This window comes from Macaca thibetana, chromosome 6 (genome assembly GCF_024542745.1).
Source record: "Macaca thibetana thibetana isolate TM-01 chromosome 6, ASM2454274v1, whole genome shotgun sequence".
NCBI classification, from domain to species: domain Eukaryota; kingdom Metazoa; phylum Chordata; class Mammalia; order Primates; family Cercopithecidae; genus Macaca; species Macaca thibetana.
Window position 1 is genome coordinate 101450796 of NC_065583.1, and position 18826 is coordinate 101469621.

General features: G+C 46.0%; 1 protein-coding gene and 1 long non-coding RNA gene across 4 annotated transcripts in view; one reads left to right on the top strand and one right to left on the bottom strand.

Moving 5' to 3' along the window:
- Positions 1-727: 727 nt before the first annotated feature.
- The window catches only part of THBS4 (thrombospondin 4), a 59710-nt gene continuing 41611 nt past the window's right edge, over positions 728-18826 (bottom strand). For both annotated transcript variants that reach the window (XM_050795650.1, XM_050795649.1), the window contains exons 9-22: positions 18068-18136; positions 15397-15549; positions 13146-13250; positions 12805-12912; positions 12375-12534; positions 11308-11426; positions 10377-10429; positions 6968-7161; positions 5774-5952; positions 5035-5083; positions 4746-4942; positions 3928-4100; positions 1477-1616; positions 728-949 (exon numbers count right to left, since the gene is read on the bottom strand). In XM_050795650.1, coding sequence (XP_050651607.1) covers positions 888-949; positions 1477-1616; positions 3928-4100; positions 4746-4942; positions 5035-5083; positions 5774-5952; positions 6968-7161; positions 10377-10429; positions 11308-11426; positions 12375-12534; positions 12805-12912; positions 13146-13250; positions 15397-15549; positions 18068-18136 — 1761 coding nt within the window. In that variant the 3' untranslated portion in view covers positions 728-887. The remainder of the gene's footprint in view (positions 950-1476; positions 1617-3927; positions 4101-4745; positions 4943-5034; positions 5084-5773; positions 5953-6967; positions 7162-10376; positions 10430-11307; positions 11427-12374; positions 12535-12804; positions 12913-13145; positions 13251-15396; positions 15550-18067; positions 18137-18826) is intronic.
- On the top strand, positions 3795-17320 carry LOC126957639 (uncharacterized). Of its 2 annotated transcripts, none has more exons than XR_007726844.1 (3): positions 3795-3902; positions 11039-11196; positions 16922-17320. It is a non-coding gene; the product is annotated as an uncharacterized LOC126957639 (long non-coding RNA). The 2 variants fall into 2 exon arrangements; XR_007726845.1 differs by lacking the exon at positions 3795-3902 and adding an exon at positions 6462-6649.

Consider the following 18826-nt stretch of genomic DNA (forward strand, 5'->3'; position numbering starts at 1 on the left):
TTTGAAACTAAATTTCTAGAGAATGTATACAAATTTGCTTGTATCTTTGACTTACAACTGAGATACAAGAAAGGCTAGTGTACAAATTAGGCAAGTTTCTGCCCTGTACCTCCAGCTACTGGTACCATAAATAAGAGGATATGTTGTGACTTTTTGAGTTGAGGAGGGCTTTTATGATCATATACACTCTACTGTCCTTTCACTTAAGAGGCATTCATTCATTCATTCTTCGTTTATTCAGCAAACATTTATTGGCTATATACTACATTCCAGGTACTGTGGGGATATTGATTGTAATGACATGCTCCTTTATTGTCAATATGCTTACAATCCACTAGGGGGAGCCAAATATATAAATAAGCTTAAGAATGACGTTGAAGGGGCCAGAATGGAAGTCTAGAAGGTGTGGGATGGGTGGAGAGCATCAGAAAGAATTGGGCAAATCTGTCCCAGGACTAGGCCAGAAAAACACCTTCCTAGGGAAGGTGCCCCCCGAACATGTGTTTCTCGAGACCCCTAAGCCAAAATAAGGAAGCTGCCGAGGTGAGCATGGAACGGTTAGGCGTTTTGTATGGAACAAACTGGGGGGACCCCAGATGAGACCTCTGGCCTGGACCTTGTGATTCACGCACAGGCTCATCTTACCGGCTACCGGGTCTGAGAAGAAACCACCACCCTGCAAGTTAACGGGGATCCCTCACACGAGAGCAATGTCTGAGCAACATGGTTTTTAAAAATGATCTCCTTTATTGCCACATTCATATAAAACATTTTGATTTATTTGGGTTGGTAAAAGAAAGCCACAGTGTATATAAAGAAAATTAAAGGAAGTTAAAAAATATATGGTTTTAGTGTTCGGAAAAGCAGTTACGGATTGCTCTCTTGGTTCAATTATCCAAGCGGTCGAAATTCTGGGTTTGAAACTCTTGGAAGTCCTCAGGGATGGTGTCTGCAATAGGAATGCGCACAGGGAGGTTAGCGAGGTTCCTTCCACCCGGACCCCCGCCCGCGGCGCAGGCGTCCCGTAGGGGGCGCTGTTAGCCTGCCCAGGAGGCCCCGCAGGCCCTCGCCGCCATCTTCTCCTGCAGGCTGCTTTGCAAACCGTTGGCTTAAAGCCCGGGAGTGCTCCTTCCCGGCCCTACAGAAAATCAGCAGGCAGAGTGGGTTTTGCATCTATGGTTATGTTTTAACTACATGAAAAAATAAAGGCTTCCTGTAAATTAAATCTGACTGGATTTCTCACTGAACCCCAAACCCTAAACCATGCAGTCAAATTCTGTGGGTCTTAATTTCCACATGCATAAAATAGGATAAATGCGATCTGCTTTTTACTTCTGGTACACAGGGACTATCAGGTTTTAATGACTACGTGGTATGAGCGTTGGGCTTTTGGGGGGAAGTGCGGTATAAAAATAAGGTGGCAGTATTTGACTAATTCTAGTAACAATATTGAATAGTAATGAGAATGCACGTTACCATTGCAGCGATACTTGAGGTTGGACCAGATGATGTTTTCTTGAGAGAAGCAGAAAACGCCAAGTCGGCCTCCACGCATTGTGGTGTCTATGGTGACTCCAGAGTCAGCCACCAACTCGGAGCCTTCATAAAATCGTACCCTGTGGACAACACAGCCGGAGGGGTCTCCATGAAATCCAACCCGGGTAAAGTGCTCACTGTGAGGCCCAGGGGCCCCGCTTCTTATACACACCTGTGTCTTTACTCTGTTTTAGGCTTCATTTCTCGCTGACGTGGATTATGCTGTAGCTGTTCCCCCTTACTTACTAGACTGGAAGTCCCTGAGGGCAGGGACCGTTTGTGTGTCCCTGTGTGTGTATGTATGTCTGGGGGCGGGGGTGTTTCTTCCCAACTTCTGTCTCTCACAAGGCTTAACATGATGTTGGGCACACTATCAAACTTGAGTTAAAAATCAAACCAAACCTGATGTCATGAGTGAGAAAGTTTTGTGTCTTCATTGTCATGTGAGTCGCCTTGTCTATATACCATGCTTAAAGACTTCTGCTTTTCCTTTGGTCTGATTTCTCTCTTTTGGTGGAATCTCAGAGCTTTGATTCTCCACAGGATTCAGCTCTCCCTAAGTAGAGTTGGAGGAATCTGTGTGGACACTTTGGGTTGTCACAGGGGCACTGAGTGATGGCAGCCAGGGATGCTGGATGGCGTGCAATGCCCTAGAGAGAACAATCAAAACCTGTCCTGCATTCCCTACACTTCTGGAGTGTTCCTCAGACACCAGGGTAGGTAAAGAGCAACTATCAGGGCCTAGAACCTGACTTCCTTTCACTTGTGAACATCAAATATATTTTGCACACATTTTAATGTAAACTGTATTTTCCAGGGTAAATTGAGAAAACTACTGAGTACTTTGTTTGAAAATTAACATTCTAAAATGTTCACCATTTGAGAAATTGACATTGCTGTCATCAACACCAGTGTAACATTTAAGTCACTGACACAACAGTCTGTGTTAGAGTGTCACCTGCATAGTGATTCTAGGTATGGGTGCAAGTGTCTATTTCATTTTGTCTTCTGGTGTGGCTGTGCTCAAGTATTTAAATTATCTTGTTATAAGTTTTTCTTATTTCGCTATTATATTGTTAGGGCTCAGACTGATTTTCTAGATTATATGTGTAGGTAGGTTGTAATTTCTATGATTCCATTTTGGGACGGAAAAGGGGGCATTTCAAAATATTATAAAAAAGGGGCATTGAGCTTAATAGGGCTGAGAACATGATCATCTTACTGTGAGACAAAAAGAGTACATTTGACATAATGTCACAAAGAGAAACAAAACATGGATTTGCCCTCATGACTTTCTTTTTTCCACGAGGCTGTTTTCCTGCCCTGAGGAGGAGAATGCACTCAGTACTGCTTCCTCAATATACTAACATAGGCTAGGATGGGTGTTGAGCTGCAAGTTCAAATGAAGAACACTATCTACATTTCAAAGATACAGCCCTAAGCCTCCTAACTCCTGAGAGAGAATACTAAACAAAAAAAACAAAACAAACAAAAAAAAAGTCCTATAAAGAAACAAGACAGGCTACTTTGGCTTACATGACGATTACTTCGTGCCATGTGTAGTAGATGCCAGACTTTGTGCTAGGCACTGGGGAGACCAAGATAAAATAAGATACAGCCAGGCACGGTGGCCCACGCCTGTAATCCCAGCACTTTGGGAGGCCGAGGTGTGCGGATCACAATGGCCAACATGATGAAACCCCATCTCTATTAAAAATACAAAAATTAGCTGGGTGTGGTGGCACATGCCTATAATCCCAGCTACTTGGGAGGCTGAGGCAGGAGAATCACTTGAACCAGGAAGGCAGAGGTTGCAGTGAGCCTAGATCACACCACAGCACTCCCATCTGGCAACAGAGTGAGATTCTGTCTCAAAAAAAAAAAAAAAGATACCAGTGCTGCTCTCATGCAGTTTGTGATCCAGTAGGGAAGACAGACTGTAAGGGGCATAGTGCAGTCAGGGTGAAACGTGCACTAGTAAGTGATTACACAGGGCCCAGAGGTGCCACAGGGGAGGGTGTGGAGAAGAGACCCTGCCACACCTCTTACCTCATACCGATTGGCATGTCTACCCTCAGGTTTCTCTTCAGAGCATGGCAGGAGGGCACAGCCATCCAAATGCACCAACCCCACAACGCTGGGTCCTCCCCTCAACTCTGTTCCTTCTCTCCCCATCTTGGCCCTTCTGTCCTGTCCGGGTGGTCTGTCTGAGTCTGAGTGCCTTCTCCCCCACTTCTTTTCTAGGTTCCCCACCCTGCAGTCACAAAAGTCCTGGCATGTCCTTGGGGACTATCCTAGGTCAGAACTGCTCAGGGAAGTGAAGGCTCTGGGATGCAGAACAGAGGGTGCTTTGCTTCTAGGGCAAGGTAAGGAGATGGGGCCTCTACCTACCTGATGTAGCCCACCTGGGGCCTGTGCTGTAGGAACCAGCGGTAGGACACCTTGTCCTTCCAGCCCACATTCCTGGAATCCTTCCACAGCAGCCTGACCTGGTCACTGGTGTCCCCCGTGTGCCACAGGGAGTTCCGGAGATGCTCCCCTGGACCTGTCTTAGACTTCACAGCCTGGACGATGACACAAGCAAGGTTTTAGGACAGGACCCAGGCACCACCCTTCCCACTTCCTGGATCTGAAGTGATGATCCAGGTTACAGTCATGGTTATCATCCGGCTGCCTTGGATTCGAAACAAAGCATAAACACTTAAATGTCATATCTATGGAGGTGACCCCAACCTTTTACTACTAAGCCTTGCCCAGTATTCCACCACACATTCCATGTTGTTCCTGCTGCAAATCCACTGCTCCCTACATTTGTCCAATGAGGGCTCCCATCAAACGTCTGGCTACTTAAGTCAGCCTTGTGTCCTAGCAGGGGTGACAGAAGTAGCCCATGAGCCCTCCTGTACAAAGTTGGACCTATCGATGAAACTGATTAGCCAGTTTCCAACACGGTGTGCCTGAAGGTGGACTCTAAACCTCCCCTCTCTCTGACCTCACGTAGGCTGGGATTCCCACCATTAGAGGTTAGAATGTAGCTGGTACACAGGAACGAAGGCAAGGCCCTGGGTCAGCTGTCGTCTTCCCTGACTCTAACGTTAGCATAAATGCATCAATTTTTTAGATTAAGTACCATATGGGAAAACACAACATCTGGAAAAAGATGAAGGGTCCAGAAGAAAGGGCGATGAATGACTTCAAACCACCAATACCTTGAGCTGAATGCCAGGTTCTGCAACCGCTCGGAACGGGGTGGCTTGCCAATATGTCTGCTCCGTCTGCTTCCACATGACCACGTAGAAGCTGGAGCTATCTTGGTAGCCAAAGATAAAGCCCGCATAGTCATCATCTGTCTGGGTATTTACATGGAAGGTCCCTTCGAAGTCAACTCCATTAAAAGCCGTGTACCCTGTAGGGACCAGATAAGATTAGAACAACAGACAAACCACACCAGTAGCTGGAAGAATTCTATGCGAGTGGCAACTGAGGCCCTGGACATACCCACTGCCAGGCCAGGATCACTGTTCATGGTCTGCACAATCTCCATGCCCTGCAGAGAGAGGGGAGGGAGTTCAGAACAGTCTGGAAGGGGTCAAGTAACCCTGAGGAAGCTGAAAACCTCAGGCACCACGAGTGAGTGGCCAGTGATGTCTGACCTCCATATAAAGATTTCATCATCTGAATAGTTGCTCTATCGTGTTATGTGCTCGAAGAAAGCATGTGCTTGTAAAGAAGGTTAAAATAAGCTCAAAGCTGAATAGAAATAAGTTTGCTGAGACTGTCACTTAAGCTGATTGAACAGGCCTTTAACTGGGGAACATACAACATATACTTCTAATCAATGTGACTTGCTCTGTGACTCTGGAAAATCTACTAAGCCTCTCTGTTCTTGCCTTTCTTGGTTACACAATGGGGAGGATACGCAGAAGGCAGTCTGCTGCAGAGATCAGAACTGTCAGTTCTAGGGTCAGACTGCCTGAGTCCCAACCGCAGTCATCTCAGCTACTTACCACAGTGCTACCATCATTAAGATGCTACAATCACGAAAGCTGTAGCAGACAATTTCCTCCTCTGTAAAATGGGCATAATTGAAGTAGTCTGTCATAGGGCTGTTGAGGAATAAGAGCGATGTGAAGAATGCCTGGCTCATTGTCTGCACCCTCTAAACATGACCTACCACTATCAGAAGGGCCTCTGTTGAGAGGCAAGGCTGAGCCGTTGCCGCCCATGTGACACTCACCTGGTTCAGTACCACCCAGTTGGGATCGATCTGGGCATCCCCTTCAGGATCCAGGACCACGGTCTGGTAAGCCCTGAAGTCGGTCAGGGTGACCTCTGCGTTCTCTGGGCAGACATCGATCCGATCGATGACCTGGTCCTGGTCAAAGTCAGACTCACAGATGTCTCCCACTCCGTCGCCTGAGTGGGGTGGAAAAGGACAGGGGCTCAATAGCGCTCACACCCACTGCCACTCCTTGGCAGGGAAAGGGGCTGCATGAGGAATAGAAGGGCTCAAGCTCCCACAACCAGGGCCATGATTTCCCATTAGTGTGGGGAGAGGAGCCCTGGGGTCATGTCTGAGCTGGTCCCAGGCCCCATCCTGGAGTCCTTGTACTGGGTGACCAGGCCAGTCCTCCCAGAGCTTTTAGAAAGATCAATTTGAACAGTTGCCCTCCACTCTGTCCCCATAAAAGTTCTTATTACCTACAGTTGGGTTCACCAACTGGTGGATCTTAAGCTTGACCTCACATAAGCAAACGTCTACAGCACTTTCTGGACTGTAATGTGTAGAAAACAGGGAAATTATTGTTACCAGAATATCTCTAAGACTAACTTCTGGTGGCCCCTAGACTGAATGTGGCCCCCACGTGTGTGTTGTTCAGCTCACATGCTGGCATTTTTGCATGTGCACTGCTGTGGACGGGCACGCCCTCTCCAGGTCACCGCAGTCCCCAACACTCCCTGCTGTCTCATGTCTGGCTTGGTGCAGACATTTTCTTATCTGCCTGGCCCCCGCAGGCATCTGTGTTTGTGAACTTGGCATATACCACTTCTGTGCCATTCTCTCTATCCTGCTCCTTTTGTGGGACTCCCAGTGGAAGGTGGCAGGTGGCAGGTAAGATGGGGGAGCAGCTCTCCAAGCCCTTTGGGAACTGAGCCACAGTGTGTGGCTGCTTCCCTGACCTGTGTGATGGCATCCTAGGGTTGTTCAGGAAGATGCAAAGCAGCTCAGTCCTGACTTAGTTGGAGAGTGGTGTCTACCAGATATCTGCTGTCCACACAAGCTGCAGCTATGCAGAGAGGCCGGGTATGGAGAAGCAGCTGATGGGAGCTGGGGATGTTCTGAGTTGGTGCCTGGAGAGAGGCGTGCCCCCACGTGCCTGGCTGAAGGGAGCGCAGGGGTGCTGCGCGGCTTTGGGCTGAGCCTGCTTACTGTTGCTATCCTCCTGGGCTGGGTTGGGGACCAGCCGGCAGTTGTCTGGTCCAGGGGGCACCAGGTCTGGGATACCATCATTGTCATCATCATCATCACACTCGTCACCAATTCCATCCTTATCGGTGTCCAGCTGGGCACTGTTAATGACGGTGGGGCAGTTGTCTGTGCTGTCCTGGTGCCCATCTCCATCACTGCGCGAGAAAGGACAGGTGATGTGGCTCACAGTTCAGCCGGGAACAGGAAGGATCCATTCTTAGGAAGGAGAGTCTGTGCTTGAGGTTTTTTTTTTAAACCAGGGATGGCTTTTAAAATCAAGCCCACTGGGGTCATTCCCTAAGACAAGGCTGCCCTATGGGCCTCGGAGACAGCTTTTCCCATCCTCGCCCTCTTGAAACAAGTGAGTCATTTCCTACTCAAGAAGATAAGGGTCTATTTCTATGATTTGTGACCAGATGCTCCTATCAGTCCCTGGGAACTGCTAGATAATATTCAACTCAGAGGACGTGTGAGGGGAACAGAGTGATAGGCAGTGGAACCAGACAGCCCAGTGTAAATCCTGGCTCAGGCACTGGCCAGCATGTGACCTCAGGCAGGACATCTGACCTCTCTATGGCTCAGGGTCCTCATCTGTAAAATGAAAATAGTACCCACCTCAGAGGGTTGTTAGGAAGATTAAATGATGAAAATCAGGATTTTGCATATTAAATTTCAATATATGAAAAAGTACTGACTCTTAGGAAGCCCTGCAGTGTTTTCTGGATATTACTCTTCACAATCCGTGGCTAGTGGATCCCATGAGGATTCAGACCTGAACGCCGTGGGGAGAAGGACTAAGTGAACAGGGTCATGCCTTCCCGAGGGGAGCATGTAGGCCAGGCTCAGTGCTGGTCTAAAGGACATCTCAGAACTCTCCTTCTCTGTCCACCTGACTTTCTGGGCTGAAAGGACACCTGAAAATGCGTCTGCCCTGCCTCCAAGAGGTGTCCTGGAGCCTGAGACCGCTCATGGTTACTCTGGAAAAGAATTAGTAGTCCTTTGGCCCTGGTCCACCTGTGGCCTGTCCTGGGCCAGGAGCTGCCCCTGCACCCTCTTGGAGAGGGGAGCCAAGGACCAGACCACGCTCTATGGCCACACTTTCCAGATGGTACACGGGGACAGAAAGAGTCCAGCAAAAGTGAAGCCAGCCTGGACAAGCAGAAGATGATGTGGCTCAAACAGCAGAATCCCTATGCATGCAGCAGGCTGCTTTATAAAACACAAGACTGAGCTATTTCCATTAGCAGCCGTTCTATAGAGCCCTGAACATTTTTATGCAAAAACAAGCAGTTCCTGTCCTCTTCTCCAAGGTTCAACTTTGTGGGAATTAAAGCAGAGCAGAATGAGTCATTTGTTTTGGGCAAATATCTAGAGGCTGGTGGGATAGGATATTTTAGAAATTAATGTAGATAGTAGTCAGAGTGCAAGATGACCTGTACCAGGGAACATTCTTGATGCACATTATTTAGGGCAGTTGTCAGGATACAGTCCCACCTTCCCTGCAGAAGAGGAGAGCGACATCTGACGTCAGGCTCTGTTGCTGACATGCCTTTCCTTGTACTGTGATACCAAGAATAACATGGCTCCTGCTTTCTGCATGTCACCCTTGGGCCAGTGCTGTGCCAGGAGCTTTATCTACATTATCTTGAATTTTCGCCATAACCTGTGCGATGCATTTATTTATCTCCTCTTTGCAGGTGAAGAAGCTGAGATGCCAAGAGACTGTGAAAAATGTTTAAGTTCACTTAGCTAGTACAGTCGGGCCTCTGTATCCGCGGTTCCATATCCGCAGATTCAACCAACTAAGGATTGAAAAGATTTGAAAAAGAACAATAAAAAATAACATAAAATAAGACAAATAAGAAACCATTGCAGTATAATAACTATTTACCTAGCATTTACATTGTATTAGGTATTACGTAATCTAGAGAGGATTTTTAAGGCATATGGGAGGACAGGTATAGGTTATATGCAGATACTACATCATTTTATATAAAGGACTTGAGTATTTGAAGATTTTGGTATCCTGGGGGCAGAGGGATGTCCTGGGACCAATACCCTGGGATACTGAGGGATGACTATATGTACTTTGCAGCAAGGACACACAGAATAATGAAAAAGATGCACACTTTGGGAGGCTGAGGCAGGTGGATCACTCAAGGCCAGGAGTTCAAGACCAGCTTGGCCCACATGATGAAACCGTGTCTCTACTAAAAATACAAAAATTAGCCAGGCATGGTGGCACACACCTGCAATCCCGGTTACTCGGGAGGCTGGGGCACGAGAATTGCTTGAACCCAGGAGGTGGAGGTTGCAGTGAGCTGAGATCACGCCAGCCTGGGTGACAGAGCAAGACTCCATCTCCAAAAAAAAAAAAAGAGAGATGTGGCTTCATAGGAGCTATCCTTGAGTAAGGTTTGGGTCAAGAACTGGTTTCTACAGGGCAACCTCTGATCCAGGTTATCAGGAGAGAAATTACCTCTTTTTTTGCTTTGTCTTTCAGAATCCTTTCCCTCTCATCCTTGCCCTAGCTGCCTCTGTAAGACTTCCCTAAGGAGATGAAAGGGTTTAGAACCTTGGGTTGCAGGTGCCTCTAGGGCTGAGTGGCACACGTCTGTTTTTGGTGATGTTCTTCCAGTATCTGATCAGTTGATCCAGCCTTGAGTCTTAATGTAGGACTCCATCGTGTTGAGCTAGGAGGGTTGACAAAACTTACTTCCACAGAACAATTCCACTTAAGTAAGGGAAACGGAATTTTAAAAATTTCAAGGAAATTTCCAGAAAATAATAGCAATCCCTCAGCAAACTGACAGCCTTCTATTTTGGGACGATGGTGAAGTTTTCCTGAGCTGAAAGATGATAAAAATAAAAGAGCTAATATCTACTGAGTGCTATGTATGTAACAGAAACCATAATAAGCACTTTCCATGGATCAACTCCATCTTCGCGACGGTCCTATGAGCTAGATCTACTGCCATCCTCATTTTACAGATGAGAAAATTGAGGCACAGAAGTACTAGGTAATAAGTATTAGTATAAGGTTAGCTGGCATGTAAGAGAAGGAGCTGAGATTTATATCTAGCTGTCTTATTCCAGAGCCCATCTGTGAAGCATGATGCTATATTACCTCTCCTGAAATAGATCTCACTTGCTGGAGTGCCTAGTACCCTATTCTGACACTGTTATCCCCTATACAGAACTTTCAGGGAGAATTTTCATGGTAATCCTGACCAAAGGCAGGGCTATTATCCCACCAGCAGCTCAGTCAACCCAGAGAGATCCCAAGGAATGGAGCGGCAGGAAGTTCTGAAATTTAAAACCCTCTCTGGATGTTGCATCTGGCTCTCTGCAGTTGGGAGACATGCCATACCTGTCCTGATTGGTGTCACAGGAGTCCCCAACCAGATCATTATCCACATCAGACTGCAAAGAGAACAGCGCATGTTATTTATTCCTGGGCTTGCATGTACAGAATGTTCCAGAGAAGGCAGAACTCACCCATCATCATTGGATTTGGGGAATTATTTCTCTGGAACTGGGGTGGTGCAAAACTGCAAAAGGACAACACCATATTGGTGTAGGCACAATGCTGAATTTTCAAAAAAGCCTTCTAAAATATCAAGCTACATGGATGGGCTGCCCACACACCAGATGAGCTGATTGGAAAGGGGCGCTGGGGCAGCATGGTGGCAGGTGGAGGCATAGAACTCCGGCATGGGTCAGAGGGAGCCAGCCATAGGTACGGGGAGGAGACAAGTTGATTTTGCTTTGCTGTTGCAATTTGAAATTTGGCCAAAATTGTGAGTGAGTCACAGAGGGCAACCATGACTCCCCTGTCTCAGGGCTTTAAAAATAAATGACACATCATACCCAATTATCCAGACAGGAAGGAGGAGTGAGAAGGGAGATGCAACACATCACTGGCTGAACTTAATCTGAAATGTCCATACATAGGCTGTGTAGGGGTTTAGGGACTAAAGGGACACAAGGCTCCCAATGGTTAATTTCCATGTTCCATTTTCCTTTCTGCAGGAGAAATACTTGTATTGAGCATCATGAAGCTCGTGTTGCTAACCTCACAGGCAATCGACAGCCTGGGAGATAGTCCCTAGGGCTTCAGATCTCGTGTGGTGCTCATCCCACCATCTTCAGGCCCACAGTATGTCCTTTCTCCGCCTCTGCTTTGTTAGGTAAGTGGCAACAGCTAAGAGGCTCTGCTGTTTTTCTAGACACCCGTCTTAAATGAGTCTTTGCATAGAGGAATTCCGCCTGGAGTTTGAATTCCCCAGTATCCTACTAACCTGGTTAGGGTTGCTGATATCAGGACAACTGTCACAGGCATCCCCCACACCATCACCATCCTTGTCCCGTTGGTCACGATTGGGAAATCTTGGGCAGTTGTCCAGAATGTTTTTTATTCCTGTGAGAAAGAAATGCTACCTTGAGTCAGGGGGATGTCACTGACTTCCAGGTGCTGGAGAGATCAGGCACATGGTGAGTCGCTTCTGCCTGGGCCAGGGTCACACAGGGACTAGCCTTTTCAGCAGTTATCCAGAGGTAGCTTCAAAGGATGGATCCTGGGAGACTTAAAAATGAACAGCTCTCAGAGGTATTTGTCGACTGAATTCTAATTTGTCCAAGATGTCAAAGGCTATGATAGCAACCAGAGGAGGGGATCATGATGGCTGTATGGGCTGACCCTGGAGAGGGAGGATCTCATGGGTATCTGAGCTATGACTGAGACCCTAGGGCTCTAGGCAGTGTTGTGTTGGAGCTGGGTCCATTGTGTCCCTCTCTCTTTTCAGTTTTGTGTTTGATGATGTCACATTGGTAGCTTGAAATCAGCAATGAGGACAGTATGGAGTTACCTCATGGAAACTGGCAAATGCTACCAACCAGGGCTTTCTGTGGTTTGTTTACCAGCACACCACTGGAAATGGGTCATCAGTTAGGCTTGCAGAAGGTGAGGTCATGTTTTAGGGGGGGTGCTTAATGCCTTCTCATTCAGTTCTTCACTTCTGGGTCTCTCACGTGTAGAAAGTCTAGTAGCGAGTGAGGAGAGGTAGAAATGGGAAGGGAGATGCCCACGAAGACACACCCTGATAAGACACTGCTTGAAGGGGTCCTACAAAGTTTCTGGCAATGATACAAAGTCCTGGAAACATCCAGAGCCATTAAGTAGTGGAGTGGGCTGTGGAGTCTCCTTCCACAGACACAAGTCCACCTTGGGCCCTCCAGATGCAGGCCACAGTGAGCCACCCACAGCTGGAAGGCCCTGAATCAGTCATTCTATTCCTACTCTGGAGAGAGAACAATGGAACAAGGTCAATTGAATCCCAGATAAAAGACAAAAGCAAGATAAATCTACCATCTCCATCCATGTCATCATCACAGGCATCTCCTCTTCCATCCCCATCTGTGTCTTTCTGGTCATTATTTAAGACACTCAGGCAGTTATCACAGGCATCTCCAAAGATATCTTTATCGCTGTTCCTTTGGTCCACATTGTGAATCAGGACACAGTTATCCTAAAAGATGAAAGGATAGAACATCACTCAGACTTTTACTAAATCCACTTCCCCCATTGTTAAGAAGCGTCAGAACTCTGGTGGCCCAAGTTTGTCAGTTTGATATTTCAAACATTTGTGAATCTTAAGGAGTAAAAAGCTGCAGTGCTGTGGAATGCAGGCATGGAAACTAACATTTGGGATGATTCATATACACAGTTGACTTCACAGGCTTTCTCCCATCATCCCTGGTACATGGCAATTCACAGGCCCTCCCAGCAAAGCAGGTACCTGCTCATTCAGGATCCCGTCTCCATCGGCATCCTCGTCACAAGCGTCGCCAATGCCATCTCTGTCTGCATCTTCTTGGCCAGAATTTGGCACATACTTGCAGTTGTCCTTAGGGGGAAAACGCAGTTCTGAATGACATCCTACATTTGTGTTAAGCTAGTAACTGTTTCTGACCTCAACACACTGTGGCTTTATTGTTGGTGATTGTTTCACTTCATCTGAGATGCAGCTACTTTACAAGTGCAATTTTAAATTAGATCCATAGAACCTCTCCCCATAGAAGATGTGACTTTGGAAAGCCACAGTGCATGTGTGCCTACTGTCACCCCAACACCCCTTACCTTCTTACAGTTCCTGGCAGAGCATGGCAGTTCTTCATCAGGGTAACTGTCGATGTCCACATCCTTTCCACAGACATAGCCATCGCCAGCCCAACCGACTCCACACTGTAAAGGGAAAGCCCATCAGAGGCCTGGGAAGCTGAGCCTGGCAGGGAGCTGGGGGCTGACAAGGGCCTCTCTGCTCCTTTGCTCATTCCCAGGGGGAGGGCCCAGAGTCACTCAGCCTTGTTGGGTGGGGCTTAGAAACTATTTAATTGCACTTGAGTAGTGTGATGGTTCCCTATTCAAAAGATGTAAAGGGAGACGTAGAGAGAAAACTCTCCCTCCTACTCCCACTTCCGCTTCCAGAACAAGCAGAGCAGCAGAAGGGAGACGGGAGGAGGGGACCCAGAAGGTCACAGGGAACTGGAAATGCAGAGGGACGGAAAGCTGACCTGGGGTGGGAGATAAAGGAGGGAGGAGGGAGAGAGTCTGAGGAGCAGAGTCTGGGCCAATGGAAATCAGACTTATGTGAGCACAGGTTAAATTTCCTGGCCTCACCACCCAAAATAAGGAGCTTCCAGACCAGTGACTTCCTCAGCCGCAGCCTGCCTATTCTCAATCATCTGTGCTCTCCCTCTACAACCAGGATTCAGGAGGCAGGACTCCAGAGAGACCCTACCGGGCTCCTGGTTCCTGCTCACTCGCCCCAGCAGGGCCTTTGGAAGGCCTGGAAGGTTGATCCATGAGGTTGGTCCTTGACTCACTTTAATGAGGAAAAAATGTCCTCTAGGAACAAATACATTTTTAATGAGCCATTTTCTGGCAGATTCAATTATTTTAGTAGTCACACCAAGTTTATTAATCCTTTACCATCTGTCGTTGTGCCTTATTACAAATTCAAAAACATATTAAAAGCCCCATCACCCACCATCCCAGGGGAGTTGTCAATTTGTTCACAGAAAATGGGGATTTCAACAGAGATATACACTTGCTTCTCAATGACTGCTTTTTGGTAATAAACAAGCCCAACCATGAGGAATTCAGGAACTTGCTGGGGTTATTCCCTCTCTGATACAGCACATTCCTCCATCTGACCTTGTTACAGAATATCTGTATTGCCAAGGAGGGCTGACTTTATTATATTTATTTATTTAACTCATTTTTGACTCTTATTTTTCCTATTTGAAAAGTGATAGGCTCATTGTGGAAAACTGTGCATGCATAAAGATAAAGAAGCATAACTTTGAGACAAAGAAGATGGAAAAGGGCTCTAAGAATCCATCATGCTGCTCAGGGGTGATCACTGTGAACCGGTGAATCCAGAGTCTGACAAGCCACCTGCCAAAGGCCTGGTACCCCGGGAAGTGCAGAGGAGGGGGGCAGCTGAAGTCTGCTGATTTTTCAGTGCCTAGGGTCCCCAGGACTTTGGATCCTTGGATTTGGGAATGGATGGCAGGCTGAGGACTCTGGATCCTTGGATTTGGGAATGGATGGCCGGAGCGCACCCTCTCCTTCACGTAGGGCCCACTACAAGCTCAGCATGAGACCCATGTCAGGCCCTGCTGTGACTGCTCTACTCTCTTCCCAGTCTACCCTCCCCATACCAGCTCCAGGGCTGGATAATGCACAGGAGGCGTGACCATTCACGGAGCTGTCCCTGATTGGAGTGGAGGTAGACATAGAGCATGGCACCGTCTGGCCCCTGCCAGTCACCTGCGGGAGACGGGAGGTTTCTCCCCGAGGGCCTATGACAGCCCCCACATCTCCACGGCAGCCCATCCCCAACAGGAGCGTCCAGGCAGACACTGTGGAAGTCGTAAGGATGAGGACAATTAGAGATGACAGCAGGTATGTTGTCATTATACAGGCAAGTAGACGGGGCAGAAGAAGGAAAGGGGAGAAGAATGTTCCTTCACCTCCCTGCTGCTGGCTTCTGGGCCTTTCCACAGAAGGTGCTTGGGAGCTGGGGCTTCACTGGAGGCTATGGCATTCAGGTGCCCAAGTAGACAGTGTTGCCCCACAGCCAAGAGGGAGAGAAAAGGCAGCTGATGGTTAGATGGATGTCAGGCTGCTCCCCACAAACTCAGTGGACCCTGTTCCTATTACACTGCATGCTCATTTTGATTGCAATGCTTTCATTTTGAAGTACTTTTACCCCGAAGCACGCAGAAACTGGAGAGAGGTGATGTTAAAAATGAAGGAGGAAAAATGATAGAGGAAGTCAAAAATGAAGAGGAAAAATGATAGAGGAAGTCAAAAAACAACTTACCACACATGTCACATCCCCCTGCCTCTCTTCAATGCACCGGGCATTCACACTGCAAGGGTTCAGCTCTGGGTTTCTGCAGTTTCTTTCCATTTTGCATCCTCTTATCTGATCACCAGTATACCCTGGCTTGCAAGGCCCACAGCGGTAAGATCCCTGCAGGGAACAAAGATCAGGTGATGAGCTGAAAGCTGTGAGCAAAGGTACAGTTTGAGCAAAGGTATGGTTATTGTGTCTATTTTCACAGGTACTCATTGCTGGCAGGATTCAGGCATCAGACCCCTGCCTGCCTCTCTGCTTACATGTAAGATCGTGTGAATGTTGGTGAAAACACCATCAGACTGGAGGCTGTGTCCGGCCACTCAGACAAACAAGGAATAAAAGTGAGGGAAGTAGGCTGCACAGTGAACCAGACACTGAGTTGCCCGTGCCACCGTGGAGGGCATAAGGGGAGAGGCCAAAAGTTCCAATAAAGTCCTGGGAGGTGGTGTGAGAAGCTTACTCTGGGGACAGGGAGATGATCTGCTTAAGAAGCAAGTTAATTTTTCTTCTTGCTGTTCCTTTGGCTCTTTTACAATGGAATGACAAAGGAATGGGTGCACAGAGAAATGCTGGTGGCCTGCATTGAGAATTTCTGATGAGGCAGACTGAGAAACTGACAAATGAGCTGTCAGCTCCACTGCAGTGACACTTCAGGGGCCAGGTTTTTTAGCTTTTATAGATATAATATATATATAATATATATAATCATACTGCACACAATATATGTAATACATATTATATAATATATAAAAATCAAAATTAAAATTTTCATTGTTATTGAGGTAAAATTGACAAAACTGAATATATTGAAAGTGTGCAGTGTGATGATGTGATATACATATACATTGTGAAATGATTACTAGTCAGTTAAGTAACACATCCATCAACTCACATAGTTGCCTTCCCCTTTTTTCTTTTTCAGTGAAAACACTTAAGATCTGTTCTCTTAGCAGATTTCATATCTATAACATGGTATTATTAACTAAGTCACCATGCTGTATTTTTCATCTTATGCAGTTTTATTGGCATAAAATTTATAGATCGTAAAAGACATCCATTTGAAGTATGCAGTTTAATGATTTAAGTCACTCACAACCTCTTAATTGCCACATCCAAAGCACGCTTTCCAACGACCTGTCTCAATCTCAGCCTCCCTGGCGATGCTGCCCACTCGCTCCTTTTTCTGGCTTCTGCTCTTTTTCCTTGGCCTAGTCCTTCATTTTTGGGGTTTCCTGGAGTTCTATTTACTGTCTACTTTCCTTCTCTCTAGGTGGCTCAGTCATTACCTTTACACCAAGATCTCGCAAATCTATTTGCAGACTACTTTGTCCTGGTAAAAGCTGAGAAGCAATAAATCCCCATCTATTCCTAAGCAATATAGCATTGTGGAGAAGAACTCAGGCTCTGTAGCCAACCTGGAAGTCTTCTAAGATGTGTGACCTTAGTATAAATACGTAACATTTCTTCTTTTTCTTTTTGGAGACAGGGTCTCCCTCTCTCACCCAGACTGGAGTGCAGTGCCGATCACAGCTCACTGTAACCTCAAACTACTCTTGGACCAAAATGATCCTTCAGCTTCAGCCTCCTGAGGAGTTGGGACTATAGGAATGCTCCACCATGCCTGGACTTAATGATGTAATATTTCTGTGCCTCAGTTTCTTCAATTGTAAAATGTGGATAATAATAATACCCGTTTATGAGGTTGTTGTGAGGATTAAAATAAGTGACTCGATAAATGTAAAGTACTTTTACTTACAAGGAAACAAGGAACCTAGAGGTTGGAAAACTTTCAAATAGTCATACACGTAATCAGTAGTTCTTTTCTTGATAGTCTATTCTGGTACATCTTTTATCTTGGACATAGTTTGACAGGAACTTTCAGAAATAAAACCCATATCTGAATACTTAAGTTATAGCCATCCCTAAGTGCTAAGCACTTCAATTTAATACAATGAAAAGTTTTGAAAAGTTTTTTTTTATTTTTATTTTTTGAGACTGAGTCTGTTTTTTTTTTGTTTTTGAGACTCTGTCGCCCAGGCTGGAGTGCAGTGGCGCGATCTCGGCTCACTGCAAGCTCCACCTCCCAGGTTCACGCCATTCTCCTGCCTCAGCCTCCCGAGTAGCTGGGACTACAGGCGCCTGCCACCAGGCCTGGCTAATTTTTTTTTTGTATTTTTAGTAGAGAGAGGGTTTCACTGTGTTAGCCAGGTTAGTCTCGAACTCCTGACCTCGAGATTGAAAAGTTTTATGAAAATAAAGAATGACATTTGGGGATTGTGTAGTCACCAGTAAAACACTGAACTATTAACATAAACTACCAAGCTCTTCACAATTTTAAAATACAGGAGTAATAATTTATTCAATAAATAGTTATCTAATGGCCTAATATTGCAACTTTGGTAGAAAATAAAGGACAAACTTGGCACTTATAAAAGTATTCTTACATAAAAATTACTTATATACAGTTACTCATATTAAACACTTCATTAGCACAAACTTTTGCCCTTATTCTGCCAATCAAATATATTATGCCCGCATGTTCTAGGTGTGTTTGGAAGCTATGGTCTATACACAAACACTTGTTTTAATAGCCAGTTCTGCTTTGATAACAACAGCTGTGAGAAATACTCACCAAAGTATTAATGCAGATCGAGTTGGAAACGCATGCTCCATTTCGACACTCATCAATGTCAGTGCAGACCTAGTGCAGAAAAGTTCAAAGAAACTTTAGCGAGACATGCTGCTTAAATAGAAATGCAAATAAATCTCCTTTGTTTTGCTATCTGTGTGTGAAGTGAAGATGCAGAATTTCAGGTAGAATGGTCATCTGAGGGTTATTTGTGCCATCTCCCTGCATTTGTACCAGTTTGTACTTAATCTAATTGCAAATGAGAATTGCTTTCATGGCATTGAAAGTTATTCAGAAAAGACAACTTGTGTAATTCATCTGTTCCACCACCTTGTTAGGTTAGGAAAGTTTTTTTTATCTTGCTTGGGACTCAGTGTAGTTCTCCTATCTGAGGATTCTTAGCTTTTTTCAATTCTGGAACATTCTCAGTTTCCCCCAACTGCTTTCTAGTCTTTCTTTGGAACTACAGTTGGATGAATATTGGACTTTCTCGTTAATATCTTCTTTTGACTCCTAACCTCTTGTTATATGCTTCATATCTTTATTTCTCTGTGCTGTGTTCTAGATGATTTCTTTAAATTCACCTCCTAGCCTATGAAATCCCTGCGAAGCTGTGTCTAATCTGTTTTGCCCATCTATTGAGTTGAGGTCAATGATTTTCACTGATAAAAGTTTTATTTGGCTGTTTTTCAAACTTGTATGTTTTTCTCACATCGCCCTACACTTTTGTTGTTGTTGAGACAGGGTCTTGCTCCGTTGCGC